General features: G+C 43.5%; 1 protein-coding gene across 1 annotated transcript; it reads right to left on the bottom strand.

The window, feature by feature from the left end:
• Nucleotides 1-493: 493 nt before the first annotated feature.
• On the bottom strand, nt 494-17,720 carry PDX1 (pancreatic and duodenal homeobox 1). Its single transcript, XM_063304453.1, has 2 exons — nt 17,223-17,720; nt 494-1,435 (listed from the first exon to the last, which is right to left on the bottom strand). Exons 1-2 carry the CDS (start codon nt 17,641-17,643, stop codon nt 1,047-1,049), a joined length of 810 nt encoding a protein of 269 aa, XP_063160523.1. The 5' UTR covers nt 17,644-17,720; the 3' UTR covers nt 494-1,046.
• Nucleotides 17,721-19,618: the final 1,898 nt, after the last annotated feature.

Raw genomic sequence — 19,618 nt, forward strand, 5'->3', positions numbered from 1 at the left:
TATAACCCTAAGCACTCTCCAAGATAATATGATTTTATGCATATCTACCTCAGGTGTGTCCACAGGATATGATGAAAAGAGCCAAGATGGCAGCCACAACCATGGAATTGAAGATCCACCTTTTTGGTTTTTAATACGCCATGCACACAAGCAGGCAGAGGTTCAGACTGCACCATCAAAGCCCCACGTTTTGACTTTCTTTCACCACACCCTGCAGACACCTCTGCCCTCTGAGTGAAACAGACTCCCAAGTCAGTGCATATTGAATTGCAGCTTTAGTTGAAAGGCCTTTCTCTCTTTCGTTTCACAGTCTCATAAAATGGCCACAGAGATACGTTGAGTCACAAAACCCTGATTTAACTGAAGGGGAAGTGGTGGGCTTTCTCCCCAAGATCTCCTCCAGTTTCCCAGGTTGCAGCCATTGACCACTTTATTTCCTGAGAAGGCCTCTCTGGCATTCAGGCATTGCTGGAAATCAAGATGACCCTTGAGGTTTTGCTTTGCAACGTGCTTGTTTCCCATTTTGTTTTTAATTAGAAGAATTTTTAAAAATTAAAGGTGACCCAGGTAGCCTAGTGGGCATATGGGCTACCCAGGAAATATAATTTTATCTCCAACATGTAAGTGAAATCAGAAGGGCTAAATACTGGTGACTCTTTCCTCCCACTTCCCCAATTCTGTCAGTGGCTGAATATTCATCACATGGGAGGATCATTTAATTATCCAGCTTTGCAAGCCTTGAAAATAAACTTTAAAAAACCCCGAGATTTGGATTAAAATGGGGGGGGGGGGGACAAAGTACAGAGAAATTGGAAGGAGGGCAGCTCTTGTTCCGCTTCCCTCAGCCTTCTCCAACCTGGTGCTCTCCGGATGGGTTGGACTACAAGTCCCATGAGCTTCACTTTTCATGGGAGTTGTAGTCCAATGCACAGGTCTTCCTCCTCGCGGCCACCCCCTCCGAAGACGCTGCAGAGTCGCTCGAGAGGCGCGAAGGCTCCCCCGGGGGCGCTCCGGCCCTCGAGGGGCTGTCCGGGACTTCCCGCCCTTCACCGCGTCTCCGGGGGCCGCCGGGGAGAGACGGTGGGGCTGACGGGGAGGAGCAGCTTGGCGACGCGGGGCTCGTCTTCCGGCCCTTCCTCTTTCCCGGGGACTTCCCCCGAGGACACGGCGCAGTCCTGCTCGGGCTCCTGGCTGCCCACGCCGCCGCCCGCGCCCCGCTTCTTATCCTCCTCCTTCTTCCACTTCATCCTCCGGTTCTGGAACCAGATCTTGATGTGCCTCTCGGTCAAGTTCAGCATGACGGCCAGCTCCACCCGGCGGGGCCTGGAGATGTACTTGTTGAAGAGGAACTCCTTCTCCAGCTCCAGCAGCTGCGCCCGCGTATAGGCCGTCCGGGTCCTCTTGTTCTCCTCGGGTTCCACCACGTACGCGCCACCTAGGGAAGAGCGAGAATCAGCACCGCCGGGCTGCGAGAGCGCGGGATGGGTCTTAAGGACTAGAAACTTGAGGGCAATACAAGAAACGCCTCTGGACCCCCTAGCTCCGGTTTGTTTGCAATCGTTCGAGAAGACAAGAAGGCACTCACAAGACCAGCGCTCTATAGTCGAAAGGAGAAGCTATCTAGCTGACTGATTAAGCCCGTGTTTCTCAACCTTGGCAACTTTAAGACGAGTGGACTTCAACTCCCAGAATTCCCTAGCCAGCAGTATCCTGGGAGTTGAAGTCCACCCATCTTAAAGTTGACAAGGTTGCGAAACACTGGATTAAGCCTAGCTCTATGCAGCACCTAGCTAACCTCGTTCGATCATGAAAAACTAACTAGGGTCTGATTGGGTCAGTTACTTGGATGGGATACCACTAGGAAAATCTAAATGGTAGACTAGACTGGGAAGCTGAAAAAATGCTTCTATACTGTTGCCAAGAAAACTTCATAGATGTGTTCATGGAGTCATCAGGAGTTAAGCTTGACTTAAGAAGGTCTTCATCCTTTGGGGGGAACAGAACTGAATCTATCAGGCCATCTAAAATGGTTGCCTGTACAATTATGGCTCAAAAATTAGATACTTCCCCCCCACCCCCATTTCTAACCATCTTGCCTGATGCAACTTCAACATCCCCTGTAGTTTTAATAAAAGCATGACGTCTAGGGACTTGACAAATTCAGTAGCACGCTTCAGAAACAAATCCAGATCCTGCTTTGCAGAGCTATTAGGTTATCATATGTTTCTTTCTGAGAACTTAGATAACTTTTTCACCAATTAATGATTAAATTGTATCTATATCTATAAAATAGAGTGTGTGTGTGTTTGAGCACTGGTACTGTGTTTTCAGCTTAATTTGTTTTTGCAATAATGTTATGCAACTAAATCAAAATAGATTTTATTTATATAGGAAGATGATAACTTGGTCCTTGAATAAAATTCCTCCTTGCTGGATAAAAATAGCATCCACTCCCAACTGCTTGACAGTCTTTCCGAGCAGAAAATACCCTGGTATTCGGGGCAGCGGCTTCAATTAACTTTGTATTTCTATTTGTAAGAAACCGATAGAGGGGAAGATCGTTATTTGCCTAAAACACACCCTCACCCTCCAAGCAGGTATTCGCTGGATTAGTTGCTCCGTGGAACCCCTTCCAATCTTCCAGTGCCCATAAACAGAAGATACAAGATACAATGCATTTCACTCTTGCAACGAAATGTAGAATTAGGGGGGGCTTCCTTGTATGATTTTAGCAACCATCTCCCTTCCCCATCCCATCTTTCCAACTTCAGAGTTTTTCTGAGGGTGCGAAAGAAACACTGGTGCCGGTAACTGGTTCTATATTAAAAAAATTTCCCATTTGGGATGTCTATGGGCATCTTTCACTTTCATCCCAGAGCTGTTATGCTTTGAAGGGTCCTTGGTCTAAATCAGGAAAGGATCCACATAAAAAATTCCATAGTTCTGCTTGCCTCTTTGCCCTGGAAACAACTCCCCCTCCCCCCTCCTCCTTTCCTCTCCCACTTATTCCACCTTCCCTTCATACCTGACCATTATTTAACTATTCCATCCTCTTCTCCCGCCCTGCCCGTTCAGCAGAGTTCTGACCACCTGAATTTCTCACACCAAAACCCGTTATGACCACACAGTTTTGGAAACGTTTCTCACTTTCTCACCTAGGATTTCTTGGGGATTCTTCCCGTTCGACTCTTCCTATTCCAAGTCTTCCCCCGTTCTCCGTTTGGGAAGATTAATGTCATTTGGTCTCCAGGTACATGAACATGGGCATATTTAGATAAGCCTGAACAATCTTTACACATTTCTTTCACCCCGGGTTAATAGTGAAGGAAAAAAACCAAGATGGGAGACAGCGGGTTTGTGCTTGCATTATGGCCAGGGTTTATATATGTCATAAAAATGTAATAAAGAAAGAGTGTTCCTCTTCAAGGAGAAATCATGTAGCTGCAGTGACATGCTTCTGGTCACGCTTCCTTGGGATTAAGGCCCCCTGGACCTCAGGTAGATCCGTGTCTCACTAGTCACTGTCTCATTTGCAGATCGGAGGCACCCTAACGAAAAAAGTCGTTTTGCGTTGCGCCCGAGATGAAAGCGCAAAGCCGCTTCACATTCTCCTTCTGACGCCAGGCGGAGGCTGGATTCCGACGCCGTGCTTAACCTTGGCTTGCCGGCTGCCTTCCCATAAATACCTCAGTGATACATCCTGGAGTACAATAGTGCATAGCGGTTGGCCTTCACACAGTCCTGTTGGGGAAAATGAATCCATTTGCTAACTGTATTTCAGGTCGGCTCTACCACGTCGGTTGAACGGGAATACACATAAGCAAAACGAATACAGGTTGCTGAGTAAAAGAAACTTCCCTAAATTGACGTGGGGGGGGGGGGAGCGCCGCGGGATATTTATATTAAGAATTCAAGAGCTTATATCCGAGAAAACCTGCACAGAATTCCTTAGTAAGATGCCGTATTGGAACCTTTCAAAAAAATATATCGCTGCCATGCATTAAATCCTTTTGTAATTAAAACTATTTTTCCAATTTTGCTCCTTGTTTTAATATTTAATGCCATTATCTCCGGTGTTTTTTGTTTGTTTTCCTGTTCAGTTCTTCCGCCACCACTTTCTCTCCCACTTTCTCTTTAAATCCAGATGCACCGTTATTAAATATCCTCCTGTTATATTAGGAAAGCTACATAGCTTTCCAATTTTGTATGCATATATTTGAGTTGATTTGTCTTCTCGCCGGGCAGAGCATCTCTTTACAAGACACCAAAAATCTTATCACACCTCGAAGGACACCAGATTCATTTTGGCATAAGCTTTCGGGGTCTTTAATAGCACGTATTTTCGTCTTGCTGTTGGTGGATGAACTAACGAGCTTGTAGTTGGTTTGCTGGCTTTGCTACAAGAGACTAATACGGAGGCAAAAAACCATTTGCCCCCAGGACAACCCACACAGGGCGCAAACCGGAGCTTTTTTGCGCCTAATTTTCCCCTTTAATTTTTTTTTCTTTTGAGGGCTAAGTTTTTCTGCCAGACCGAATCCTACAAACGAGGGGCAAAGTCAGCTTAGAGGTTCTCTGGCCCGGAACTCTTTCTGAGTTTGGGCAACGCGTCCTTATGCGTGTCTGCCCAGAAGTAATTGCTGCTGAATTCAGTGGGGTTTACATATGCTGGCTGGGGAATTCCGGGAGTTGGCGTCCACCCATCTTAAAATTGCCAAGATTGAGAAACACCGCTAGAGGGGCATGGGATGGCAGCCTTCCGCTTCAGACTCTTCAAGCCGCTCGCCATCGCCGCGTTATAGGTGCCGCGGCGATCGTAAACCAACGGAGTTAACTAAAATATATTTTATTTATCGGAACAATAGATTCCCTCCACCACCGCCAAAAAATTCTCCAGCGTTTAAACAATGAACAAGAAACGCGCACGCAATGAAGCCACGAACGGAAAGGACTGGCCGGCAAACCTGAGTTTCATTTTCGGCCTGAATCTGATCAATTAGCGAGGAAACCCTGTTGATCCTATTGAGTACAGGAAAAGGGATCTTGGAAACAGGCCTCCTCGGTAGCGGCCTCGCACCTTGCAGCAGCCTGGCCGCTCCCACGGTTTGGGCCACGGCCCCTTCTCTGTTACCGTTTCAAAACGCAGCGCAGACCGTGCTGGAAGCAAGCAACCGCATCATAGAGGTGTTGTTTTATTTAATTCAGCGACCTCGTGATGCGTTTGAACAAGTTGAAATACGTATGCTATGCGATGTAAGTTTAATTGATCCACCCAGAATCGTGGGAGGTGCCGCCATATATGGATAAATTAATAAATCGGGTGTAACGCTTACTCCTCAGGAAATTTTGATTGCTTCACACTATTTCTCAAACATGACTAGTAGCTTGAAACAGTTGCAACTTATTCTGGTTTTGATCACTTGATGCTGTTATGAATTCACACAGCAGTCTATATTTTAAACAGTTTTCTGTCCCACTGGAATGAACAGGACATAAAAATTAAACATACCTCTGCTGCGATCCATTAAATTTAAAAGAATTAGACTTTTTTGGGATATACCATACCTCGACCTAAAATAATGTGAAAAACAATAATTCGCCAATACTTCATATATGGAAAATAGTTTTTCAATCAACAGTTTTCAAGAAAATATCTATGAATAACTCATGGGTTTCAAATATTTTTGAGTATCAATCAGAACATTTATGCTGGAAAAAATAATCTACATCACAGCCTATTCATATAATTAGAGCACAGACCCATTTTCCTTTAAAACATTATCCTAGAGCTCTCATTTATAAGCTTTACATAAGTGAATTCAAGAATAGGAATTTTTACAAAACACTTGCTTATACAGATGTTAAAACCATCCAAATATATTGGAAGAAAACACACATATTTTTCCATCATCAAAATAAATCTAAGTTGGTTGTCAGCTTTGGACATACAATTAAGGCAGAAAGATTCACAGATCTTGAGGAAATAAATTGATGGACAAATTCTGGACATAAAACAGCAAGATTGTGCACTGAAATTTGCAAAAGTAGAAGTTGTTAAATGGAATGTTAATTTATTGAATTTGGATTTTTTTTAAGGTTGGTTTAAAACTGTATTTTAATAAATAATTGCGAAGTATGGAATTAACACTTCCCATTTCCTTCCCTCCATGACACAGAAACACACCCACAGGCACATGTATTCCCCTACCAAGCAATATTATTCTATTTTGTGTTGTATTTTCTTGAAAGAGTTCAAAGCAGTACATGGATTGACCTAGGCTGGGCTGGAAAAATCACTGAAGTGCAGGCACCATTGGGATTAGTACAGAAAAAAAAAATACAGTGCTTCTGCTACCTGATATCAAAGGCTTTTCAGAATTATCAGCACATTATTAGGTGTTCCTTGTGGAAAATGGATTTTACTCTCTCGCAATGTGATTGTGAAGCTTTTATCTAGCTACTTATGTATTATCCTCACTGTCATACTATTTTTATACTTGTACATATAATTAAGGACCACTACTGGACATTCGGCTTTTCCTTCAAGTGCTTTCTTGGTACAGAGCCCCTTTATGTGAATTATAGAAAAGAAACAATACAACATATTATGACCATTTAAGTCATTCATATATATATGAATGAATGAATGAATGAATGAATGAATGAATGAATGAATGAATGAATGAATGACTTAACAGGCCATAATATGTTGTGCTGTTTCTTTTCTATAATTCACATAAAGGGCTCTATACCAAGAAAGCACTTATATACATATATTTTGCCCAGCCTGACTGGGCACAGTGACATAGAAATGTTCACAGGAACCTTTGAGAGAAGCCCCACTGAACACAGAGTAACATTTTCTGCACCGTAATCGAAATTTCATTAGGAAATGATTCTACCTTCTTAAATACCAGTTAATGCCTCCTCTAGTTTTAAACAACAAATGCAACAAAAAGCTACAAATATGCATTTCCCTTTGCACTGATGCCACTGCTGGAAGCCCAAATCTAAGTGTTGCAAGATACCTGTATGTCCTTCGACAAGTGTTCTTCCTGCTCTGTTAAAAGACTGTGACTGTGACTGTAACTGGTAACAACAACAACAACAACAGTTCGGAAGGTAGCTATTTTCATTATTAAACCAACAGATGCGGTTGGATTTCATTTCATTTCCATGCACTTGAATGTCATTCTGATCAATATGACCATCTCAGCTAATTTGGAAGATGAGTGGCTTCCAAACTGAATAAATAAAAATCAGAAATACAGGCACCAGCTGGGGAAGACTGGTGTTATTTGTGCAGTGTTTGTGCCAACCCCACAAAGCCAGGAGATCGTTAGCTAAGAACAAATGGCGATGTATGAATCAGGGCATGGTAACGGGGGAAGCAAAGATGGTTTCTAAGATAGAAAGGGAGGGAATGACACAATGAATAGTGTCAGCATAAACTAATTTTAGATATTTAACTTTGCATTGATTGCTTTACTATTTCTTACTCCTTTTTTGGTGCTTCACATAATGTTTGCTACTCTGAAGGTGAATGACATGATGGGCTTGTTTGTATGGAAATGGCTGGCTCACGTATGTTGTATAATATTAAAGCTATAAATGGTAGGCATGCTTACCACACCAACAGTATGTTGGGGGTTGTTTGTTTATTTATTTGATTTCTATCCCACCTTTTATTCAGGAACTTTGGGTGGCTTACAAAGACCTCCCTCCTCCTATTTTTACCCACAACAACAACTCTACAAAGTAGAGAGAATGAGAGAGAATGATTGGCCAAAGTAACTCAACACATTTCTATTGTCCAGGGCAGATGAAAGCCCAGGTCTCCCAGCTCCTAATTCAACACCTGAACTACCTCACCCACATTGGCTCTCCTTGAGATGAGTTAACCTCTCATAAAAGCAGAGCTGAATGTTTCTGAGTGCAATTTGGTAGCTGGTTGGCCACTGAAATGATCATGTGTTCATGGCAATTGGAAATGTATACCGCACATTTACCGCTTCCTATTGGAAACAGATATAAATGCACTGTAGCTTTGATTAATAGGGCTAGATAAAACACACACTGCCCCTTATTGTGGTTGTCCTGCTCCAAAACCTTTACAGCAGAGCCATTGATTTGGATAGGATAGGAATTCTGCTTCATTCATTACATGACAAAATACCTGTTACTTGAAAAATGACCCAGCACAACCTTAGCCAGATTTTCCTGGACTAAATGGGTGCTGAATTTCATTAGATGCTGGATGGGAAATATGTTATTTCATTAGCACTCTGGGATGCTGTACCTGACTAGAGCTGGCTTGTAAGTTGGAGGTGATTTTAAAAGGTGTTGAATTTTTTACAAAGTGTAATTGAACACACTGTTTGACCTTTGCATATTTTCAAATAAATCACAATGTTATTTAAAATCCATTTAGTTAAGGTTCATTTGCCAAATTATTTCACCCAGCAGCACGTCCCTAACATGTTTGTTTTTCATTTTCTGGATTATTCTGTGATTCTTTTGCTTCATCGTGTTCCCCTCTAGGCTTCTGAGACTACTCCATCATTTTTATTTTTTAGAACTGACTTCCACAATCTGGTATCCTTTAGATGTTTTGGAGTATGCCTTAGTCTGTAAGGCAACTATTCAAGAATAATAGTCATTGTAGCTATAAATATCTGAAAAGCATCTAGTTGGGGAAGACTCTCTCTGAACAATTGTGAACTTCATGCACCTTCCCTGACTCACACTTCACCACCACAATTCAGTATCAGATATTGCACCAGTGCCTGTGCAAATATAATAGGGCTTTGGTTTTGTCACTATATTGCAGCCCTAACATACTAATTATTTAAGCCCCATGAATTCAGAATGTATTTTAGCTAAACAAGGCTGAAATCCTAGATACAGTTTCTTCTGAGTAAGCCTCTGAGCAAGGATCCCATAAGATTGTTCTGTAAATGGGATTCAACAATTAGCAGGATTGATTAAGGCTTTAGTCCTAAGCAAAATCGCCTGGGAGCAATATGCTGCCCAGTGAATTACTAAATCTGCAGGGTCTCCTCAGTGGCTACCTCTACACCAATGTTTTTCAAACCTGGCAACTTCAAGATGTGTGGACTGCAACTCCCAGAATTCCCCAGCCAGCAAGGGAGACACTGCTCTACATTAAGACATTCCCAACTTGGGAGGTATGGATGACATCTTCTCTTGTGATCTTCACTAATCACTAATAAGGCAAGTCATATTTTCCCCCAAGTGTTAATTTATAAATGTTATCATTGGTTTTATTTCAGCTACCATGCCTGCCTGTTTTCATTATATAACTTTTCTTTATTGCACTTTTTTTAATGAGTTTGTTAGTTTTAGTTATTGTAAATTATCTTAAGTAATGGATGGTGCATGCACATATGCACACATACACACAAACATATTATTAAGAGGATTTAGTCACCAGCAGTGCAGTCTGTAGAGTACATAGATCTTTTTTTTTTAAATGTTTCAATTCTTTGCCTGAATTATTGATTGCTTCCATTTTTCTGCAAAAAAAAAAAGGGGGGGGGAGCATTTGTTTATTTATTATTTAACAATTGGCCTGGATTGCATCATACATTTTGGACCCTGTAGTAGGCAGTCACTCACATCCTGGTCACCTCACAATTGGACTACTGCAATGCACTCTACATGGGACTGCCCTTGAAGACCACCCGGAATCTATACCTGGTTCAAAATGCCACTGACATAAGCAGTAATGGGCACCTCTTGGTGTGCCCATGCGTCACCGCTGCTACAAGAGCTCCATTGGCTGCCAGTTAGCTTCTGAGTGCAATTCAAGGTGTTGATTGTTTCCTTTAAAGCTCTTCATGGCATACAACCTGGCTATCTGCTGTTGTGGGTGTACTCCTGGTCCCCTCTATTAAACGGCTGTCATCTTACAGGACCAAGGAAGTGTCCCTTTTCTCTCACAGCTCCCACTCTCTGGACCAGAACCCTCCCTCCCCCAGACAGATGGTGCCCTTCTCTCCTAGGGTTCTGAAAAGCCCTTAAAACTGGCTTTGGACCCAGACCTGGGTTTAATGTGTTGGTTGTGTGTGTGTGTGTGTGCTATCATGCTTTGTTTTGTTATTTTTAGTCTGGGCTGTCTTGTTTAATATTATTTCTGTTTTTAATCGTTTTAATTAGTATTATATTTTGTAAGCAGTCCAGAGCCCACTGGAATGGGCAGCTATATTAAATCTAAATTATTATTTTTATTATTTTATTATTTTGTTTTCAGATACATGAAATGAGGAGCTAACATCTGAAATGAATATCCAGAACTATTTAAAATCAGCCCCCATCTGTTGGCCTATTAGATTTTGAATGGAAATGCTTTTGAAATTCTTTAAAAATTGAAGACTAGTTTTTATGCCCCCTCATTCCAAGTCGGCTATATATTGAACTTATATTGAATAAGAATATCTTGTTATTTGAGCATTTAGCCAATGTCTCACAGGTAATATTTTTAGAAGAGAAATGTCATGGGAACACCATTTCGGGCTGAAAGCATCATCAGACACAGTCACTTTAATTTTGCCTCTTTCAGAATAAACCTGGTGTGACTTTGGAATCTCCCATTGTGTATTTTGAGAAATAAAGGGGAGGTCTTAAAAATCAGGTTATTATGTGGCTGGACTGGAGCTCGAAATCTTGCTGGGCAAAACCTGAGCCCAGGAGCACATTTAATGAAGTTCTTTAAATCCCGGCCCTTAGACAGAATGGTTGGTGATATGAAAGCATGCATATCTGTCAAATGGAGCCACAATAAGAATAATCCATTATCACACTTTCCTATGGATGATTGTGGAAGCAGTTAGATTTAAAAATATAGTGGCTAAAATGAGGTGATTAAAGCAAGGTCGGCAGATTACATATATTAGGCACAATCCAGCAAAAATAATCCAGCTCAGGTTCCACTGAAGTGAATGGGAGTGCAGCAAGAATGCTCTGATTCAACTCCCATTTCTTTCAATGGGGTTTGACCCCAGCGATGTTTTAAGTTTTGATTGTCTTTGATAAGTCGTGCTGGCATAAAACCCAAGGTGCAAACATTTGCACACACAGATGCAAATTTAAACACTCTTGGGAGGGATTATTTCTGAGTAGGGACATATACAGAATTGTGTCCTGTATTATCCTCAAGGCGAATGAAAATGTCCCACAGATTTTGAGGGAAATATTGCCGAAAATGTCCCCATGGCCATGTTTTTCTACCAACTTGTGCCAAAACATTAAATATCCCAGGGAGAAGCTGCGTCATCAGGCAGCATCACGTACTTCAACTCAGGAGGAAAACTATGAAATGGGACATAAATAGCGTGGTGGGCACTCATTTGTCCCGCAGTTTTGAAGGATCTCCAATCCAAAAACTTTTCGGGAGGAAAATTTGGTGTCGGTTAAGTTTTGAAGCTGTGGTAAGTAGCTCGGCAGGTTGTAGATCAGAGCTGCCCTGGCTTCAATTGCTAAGCCAAATTTTTGCACATTGTTTCTCTCTTGCTACTGCAGGTCTAGCTGTCCTGTGCAGCAATTTTTAGCCTACTTAAAAATAAGACCCACCGAAGCCAGTGGGACGCAATCTCGGAAGGACAGAGAATTGCAGGCCAAGACTCAGTGGGACTTAATACAATGGGACTTACTCTCGAGTAGATACGCCTAAACTGCTCTTGTTACAAGCTACCACTACCCAAAAAGAAATTCCATTCAGTTCAATGGGAATTTATTTCTAGTTAAGTGTCCTTAGAACTTCGTGTTTATCACTTGCAGCAAATCCAATTCTATGTAGCAAATTTAACGCGTCTCATAAAATTCATTTCAGTCCACGAAAGTTTTTTTTTTTTCAAAAGTTATGTTGTGGCTGTACAGTTTAATGCATTTCAGCTTATTTATTTAAAAATAATAACACCACTGTTGGTATAAAACGTATATTGCTATACGACTTAAAACTATATAAATAGGCCCACATGCACACTTAAATTTATTCGTCCGTTTGTTATTTTGCATCTCTTTTTTTTTTGCTTTGGGGGGGCGGCATTGTTATTCCCTCTCTTTCGACCCCCAGCACCATTATAATTCCATTTGGGTTCCTAATGACCTGAACTGGCCACAGGGTAAGTCTGCTTGAACGGTTTCCCGGCTAAGAAAATGTAGGTATCCCCCCCCGCCCCCATTTCTCCTATCTGCTCTTACAAAGCCCTTAATGCAATATTTGCCGAAAGGCGTGACCCGCTGAGCGCAGGACGCAGGGCGCGATAACATTGTGCTGCCGGAGACCGATCCGCGCTTCCCCAGCTGCCCTTCCTGGCGCTCGGCTCAGTCTCCCCGGGTCGGGAAGGAAAGGCTACTCCCCCCGCTCCTCAGCAGGTGAGCTCCCGGCAGCAAAAACAGCGCAGAATCTTGCGCTCCTCGCAGGGCAAACGCTCATTCGGGGTCAGGCAGGATCTGCTGGGCGGCGGTTCTTTCCGAGCCTGTCTCGCGAGTCCGGTTCCTTCCGGCGAACTGAAGGGGGACGTAGGAAAGAGTGCCGCTTGCTTCTAGCCCCAAGCGGAGAGAAGGGCTCGGCAGTCCGTCGCATCAAGGTGGTTTCCAGACACTTGCGCTCCAGGCCTCTGCGCCTTGATTCCAAAAGTTGCTGCGCAATGTACTTTAAAGCCAGTTAGAGTTTGCATCCGAAAGGAGGGACTGGGATCCGCGAAGGCTAGTGAGTTCATACATGCAACCGCTTTCCTGGTGCCACAGGAGTTTCTGAAGGCAGAAGGTGTTATTGCTGTTTTTGCTGCGGCTCATCAGCCTGGGTGGATAACAGCTTGTGCCCAGAATTATACAACGGTCCTCCTTACCAAAGCGCGGCAGCTTTGCTTCGGATTATCCGTCTGGAAATGGTTGAACTTCCTGGTGGATCCCAGGAGTCCTTCTTAAAAGCAACCCGCACAGTGTAAAGGCACATTCCCACAGTAGTTTTTGCTGGACTTTAAATAACCACAATCCAGTTGAATTATTAGGAAAGAGAAATCCTGGAGGATATAATGGGATTTATTATAAAAGGGTGTTGTTTAATTTCGTTTTAAGTACACATGTATTTAATGAATGCAGGTTACAAAAGTTCACCTCAGCTCCACTTTCAGACCTTTTATGAAAAACCCAAATCTCCAAGCTGCCTTCTTCCTAAAATAAGCCCAGGGATTTCCACTGGGAATAGAGGAATATAGTTCCTAGATGGATGTCTTGGGGGAATGAGATGTCAAGGTCCCGCCGGATCTTCTGATCCTATAAGTGTTGATCCTAATCCAATGCTGCTCAAATAGTCACAATAGCTGGTGCTTCGGCGGGCATAAGCATCTCTATTAGCATCCAAACTGCTCAGTCCGAAGAAGCTTGGCATCTGTGATCCCAGAAGGGTCAGGTAAAGCCTCTTGCTACCCTCTTCTGGATTCCTAGCAGAGGGCACAACGTGCGTTGTGTACATGCAGTTTCAGGGATCCTGTTCTTTTTGCAGCAACGTCTTTTATTATTTCACCCCGAATACAGACAGGTGTACAAGTGCAGATGTTAAAGCTATATTTAATTTTTTATCGTTAGAAGTTAAGTGGAGACCCGGCGGTGTCATTTTCATGCAAATAAGTTTGGAATCAGTGTCTTCTGAGCATGGACCATCCATCCGTCCATTTTAGTTTTACGGGACTATATTCCAGTAGGATTCAGTGGAAAGTCAGTGCCTGCGGCTTTATCTCTCTGCACTATATTGAATTTGCGCCCCAAAGGTATTAGCGGGGTCTCTCTCCATTAACAGAGAACAGCCTACAAGGTTGGGGAATACGAGGTGCACTAGAGGTAGGATCCTGACCCTTCTGTCAACGGCGCAAGCCTTTGTCGATTTACAGCGGCAGCTCCCTGGTATTTAAGGGGGTTATTCCTTAGCAAATGTGTGAAGACTCAACCCAATTTCCGCATCGGTCTTCACAGAATCCGGGCACCACCTTCATCGGTTCAGGTAAAATCAATACAGAGTCTTTCTCCACAGGCCCCTTCATGTTTCGGTCCGGTGGGGGTCTTATCGGCGGCCCTGAGAAGATCCCGGCTTGGAGAAGCAACTCCGTCTGATCCTCCGCAGGTGTATGCAACTGGGTTCGAGTAAGCTGAGCAAACGTGGCCTCTCTACCCCCGGCTGGAGCAGGAGGGGAGTCAGTTCTGCCCTCCCATGTGGTCGGCTCGCCTTTCAGTAGGTTGGAAGCGAGAGACGACAGCGAAACTGCCTTGCGGGCCAGTTCCCACCCCCGCTTCTCTCGCATTTCTGCCAGAAAAGCGGAGCCCTCGGCACTGTCCTTTTCCAGGACAGGTAGCAAATTTGATCCACATCTCAGGACAGCAAAAGCCACGTGAGAAAACCTCCTCCTTCTCCTTCCCCACCCTGCACTGAAATTTAATTAGAAACAGGGTTTTTATCCACACAATCAGTTAAAGCAAAGTCCCTGGAGTCATACAAATTTAAATGGAAACCATTGCTGTATTGACTGCTAAAAACCATTCTGTCTCTTGGAATTGAATACAGGGATTCACTTACAAATGGCTCCGTTGTTTTTAAATCAAAATATAGTGTCATGGATGTCACACACAACACTCTTAAGGAGAGGGCTTGAAATTGAATTTTCCCACCTTGAAAAGCTTAATATTTCTCAGTCTGTGTAATTAAAATGCAGTACTTTCAAAGAGGTACAGTATTTCAAAAATCAAGAGAATAAAATACGAATATTCTTATTACCCTTTTGAAAAAATAAAGTGTGAGCAAAGGCCCAGGTGGAGGGCAAACATTTTACAGAACTACTTTGGAGTCATACCCCAGTGAATTGTCACTAAAGAGGACTCAAGAAGTCTCCCCAAACTCCAGCCAAAGGTCCTTTACAGACGCATCCCAAACAAGTGGGATATGAAAACCACCATAGACCAAGGGTGGATTTAGCATGAGACTCCACTCCAGGTTTATAGTGCCAACTCAGCAGTTCCTTAAGAGTCTCTTTCCTTCACTGTTAATTAACTACATTACAGAAATATATTCAGTTATGATCTTGCCAGCCTAATTTATTCTTTCCAGAGCTTTAACTCGTCTTCCCGTAAACAAAAATGCCGGAGAATCATGAGCCTTTTTAAAAAGAATTAACAAATGAATATCATAATATGTTTGTGAACTACACTTCCCTTCATCAGATGCCACTGAAAGTGAACTGTGGGCCCTAAGAAACCGATGCCATAATAAACGTGCCAGTGTTTGAAATGACAAATCTGATTCTTTGACTTTTTATTAGTTAATTGGGCTCCTATGGGGACTAAAGATATCCACAAAAGTAAGGTTTAATGTGGTCTAGTCTTTTTCCAAAAGCCTTTACTCTGGGAAGAGGTCAGGATGCTCTGCTGGGGTTTGGGATTCCACGTATCTTAAGCATGGCTGCTCAGAAATAAGTCCCACTGTTTATTCAGGCTGATATTTCTGCAGCAATTACAATTAAGATTGCAGGCATTCCTTTTCCACGTCCTAATTACATCTGAGAAGTGAAAGCTACTGCCATTTTGCTAAATGCACGAGTAAAACTTTTGAGAGCCAGACCGGATAATAGTGGTAATGACAATGACAACAATGATGATGACGATGGTGCACATTCTCTACTAGGTTCCCCACCAAGACCAATCACTCCCTGAAAGAAAATCAATCTGTTGTTATTGTAAAGCGTCTTCCCAGTCTCAGCCAGGAAATAGAAAGCCTCATTCTGTGAAGCAGACAGAATTGGGGTGCAACAGAGCAGAGCCCCACTCGAAAGAATCAACAGGAGAATCCTCTAATGCAGCAGGCTGAGTTTACCACAATTTGAAGGAAGAGAAGTTTACTAAAGCAAAGTGCGCAATTTTTACCAGGCTGAGCGACGCCCTTCGCTCGAAGTGGCCTGCAGAGTAGTGAATGGAATCAGAATGGAAATTCCATTTCATTTCTTTCATTAAACTGAACTCCTGTACAATCAAAACAACTACTTTCCAGTTAACTGTTTCTCTCTTCAAAGTTTCATGAGTTCTTTGGGAGCGTACCCAAGATTTTCTGGGTGCAAAGGGCTGTGAGGTTTCAAGTGGTACACCTCTAAATAAATCCTCAAACTCCAGTTGTTTAGAGCCTAAAGTTACTTCACAGAGCACTGCTTTAACATTTGAAAGGCAGGGTGCTTTAAAAACAGCTGCAACCTTATTTTAATTTTTCAGCATTCAATGTTTTTGATCTGATAATCTCTGGAAAGTCAATCACTGATTTATTACATTTCTAGAACATTCCCCTATTTCAATACATGCTATTTTAAGTGGCTTAGAGATAGGACTTACTTCTGAGTAAACAAAAAAGATTTATTGTAGAGCAGATCACACAAAGCTGTTCCACAATTTCACATCCAGAGAAAATACAGATTTGTGTTACTTTATGTGGGATCCTCAATGAACTTAGAGGAAGTATCTTTTGATTGTATTATTAGCTAATGTGCCAGCCTTCTAGATAAGTTGTACTACAACTCCCAGTTTCTGGGAATGATGGAAATTGTATTTCAATTGTGAGAGTTCCAGGACCCTGGATAGGAACATCAGTATCCTACATTCAGGCACCATTCATTAAATTTCAGTGGCATTCTGACCTATTCCTCCCAGCTTCAGCTCAGGGCAATTCTCAACAGCTCACCAGAATCCTTTCAGGATTAACAGGCAAAGGAACATGCTGTAACTGTGGCTGTATTTGCACCATGGGTTTATGCATGCTTAAGTGACATTTACCCATAGTTTACTCGACCCAATTCCCCAGGTTTGCACATTACACTAATGTTGAGAACTGGATTTGCAGAAACACTCTAAACTAAAACACGACTGGCTTTGGGGTTTTTTGTATGGTGACACCAGCCCCCCCCCCCTCCAGTGAGAAAGCCCATTCCTTGATTGGCCATCCTTTTCCAACTGGGCGCTCTCCAGATATGCTGGATTACAATCATTTTTATCCTCAGCCAGCAGCCGGGGCGCTGACAGGGGATGGTGGAAATTGTAGTCCAAGATATCCGAAGGAGTCTCCGGTTTGGAGACGGCGAAGCGCTGGTCTCCACAAAAGGCAAGGGAGTGGGACCGAGGAGAGGCGTTCTTCTTCGGCCCTAGGCAGAAAGAAGAGGAAGGCGCCTTACCCGTGCCAGCCCACTGTCCCTTCCAGGCGTGCGACTTGGTCGATTTCATCCAAGGGAAGGGCAGCGGCGCTCTGGGCTGCTCCAGCACCCCGGCCTCGGCCCCTTCTCCGAAGGGAAGCGCCTCCTGCTGCGGATGAGACAGCTGAGCGGGATGGTGGGGGGGAAGGGGGTGGAGGTGCGGAATGCCCGGCTCCTCTGAGAGGGGAGGCACTTCGTAAGGGGAAATGTCCGGCGGGCTGCCCTGGTCCAAGGCCCCCAAAACACTGGCGTAGGCAGATTGCTGTTGCTGCTGCCGGCCCATGTACAGGCAGGCGGGGGGGCTCGAGTTGTAATCCGGGGGCTGCGATCTCTGGAAGGCGCACGGCTCCTTGTAGAGCGGTTGGCCGCTCCCGGAGGCGTAATACTGCTCTTCGGCGTTCATGGCGAGCGGGGCCCCGCGGAGGACGTTCCCAGGGCGCAGGTGGAGGGGCGCACCTTTGACAGGCTGCCTCACCTGCCCGAGCAGCGGATGGAGTCCCAGGTCCGGGGCATCCCGGGGGGCTCCTCGATTGGCTCGCTGACCGTCCGCGTGAACCGGGCTCGGGATCCCATTGGGCGACCCTCTCCCAATCAGAAGGAGCGCTTCTGAGGCTTGGAACTTTGGCGTTTCTTTCGCTTTCTTCGTAACCAGATACTATTTTTTTTCATTTTTTGACGAGGATCCCGCGGCGAAGCTTCCCGCCTTCCCGCTTCGGAACAGCACGGTGTGTGCGGCTCCCGCACCACGTGGCCCTGCTCACCTGAGCCCGCGGAGCAGCGGAGGTCAGCGCAGGAACCTGGGTGGGCACCGAAAGTTAAAGCTAGAAACCCTGTGAGCGTACACAAAACTCATTACCCCTATTCATCATTCAGCGTGTTTATTAATAGTTACTGTTCCCCGGACACTTAAGAAACTGGCAACTTGCGGCTGAATAGCTATATTCAGTATATGGATTTAGGAAAAAGAGGTTTCAGGCTTTCTAACACCACTCCTATAGCGACATAGATTAAACCATCATCATGCACTTTGAATAAATTTGCACGGAGTGTTAGTTGTGCACTCAGACTTTGACGAAGCCCGATCATTTTTGCTGAACAAGTCTCTAGCTCACTGTTTCTCAATCGCGGCAACTTTAAGAGGTGTGGACTTCAACTCCCAGAATTCCCCAGTCAGCATGATATCTCTGGTGGGGAATTCTGGGAGTTGAAGTCCACACCTCTTAAAGTTGCCGAGATTGAGAAACGCTACTCTAGTCTTTTCTTGCCATTGCAAAGTCTGGGAAGTGTATTATGATGTAAGATTACCTGGACTCCTGTCCATCTGAACAAAGTTCCTAGTGGCTAATAGGTATTATAAATGTTGCTGTGCGTTGCTAGAAAAGAAATCTGCTTTGTGTAAAAGGCAAAAACTCAATTTCTGAATAGCAACAGAAAAACCCGAGAAGAGGGCAGGGAGGGGTGTCAAATTATGGAACAAGGCAGGAGGTACTGTTTCTAACTCAATCAACAAGTGTCCAGGGTTGTTGAATTTTAAACCTCTAGCCTGGGAAACCTGTTGACCTGCGTGAATTCTATCAGCCAGAGATTAGAAAGGCCACTGGCTGCTTATCACCTTTTCACAGTTCCTGCAAGCAAGGAAGTTCAGCCTGCAAACAGAACAGGAACGTTTCCAAAAACGTTTCACATAGGCCGTGCTTAGAAATAATGCTGAACTAAAGCAAGACAAAATGGGAGTCATTGCACTCAGCCAAAGCAAGTTAATTTTGTTTTTCAGCATATTCCATAGCATGCAACAGATACCAGGTAAATACCTCTGGAAAGTAGCAATCTGTCACGTTGTAAAATAGCTCAAAAAAGATATTTGATGTTTATATATTAATGTAATTTATCTTAGTGTTAGTACAGTTACTAAATTCATTAATATTAATATAATTATATATTAATATTGTGTATAATATATATAATTAAGCTTTTCTTTATTAAATTAAGTTTTCATTTATTGTATTAAGATATAGAACTGGGTTCACACTGGCAAACTGTGAGTTATTAAACATACCTTCTGTATTTTATATAGCTCTTATAGCATGGAGTACACCAGATAGATACACACACAACACACACACACACACACACGTTTATACATCTGCACATACATATATATTCTGTCCCAGGCGACTTCCCCTCATCTTGCTTATAAGAAGGGCCCTGCTGGTTCAGGCTAAAACTCATCTTATTCCAGCACTGTGATTCCTACACTTGCCAAGCATATTCTGCTGGGGTGCTTGCAATCGGAATGTGGGAGCATACCTCTCTCCCCCTTTGTTCTCCTACAACTGTGTATTGTGAGCTGACCAGAGTTGTTTGGAGTCAGGCGGCAT

Source organism: Candoia aspera, chromosome 5 (assembly GCF_035149785.1).
Source record: "Candoia aspera isolate rCanAsp1 chromosome 5, rCanAsp1.hap2, whole genome shotgun sequence".
NCBI classification, from domain to species: domain Eukaryota; kingdom Metazoa; phylum Chordata; class Lepidosauria; order Squamata; family Boidae; genus Candoia; species Candoia aspera.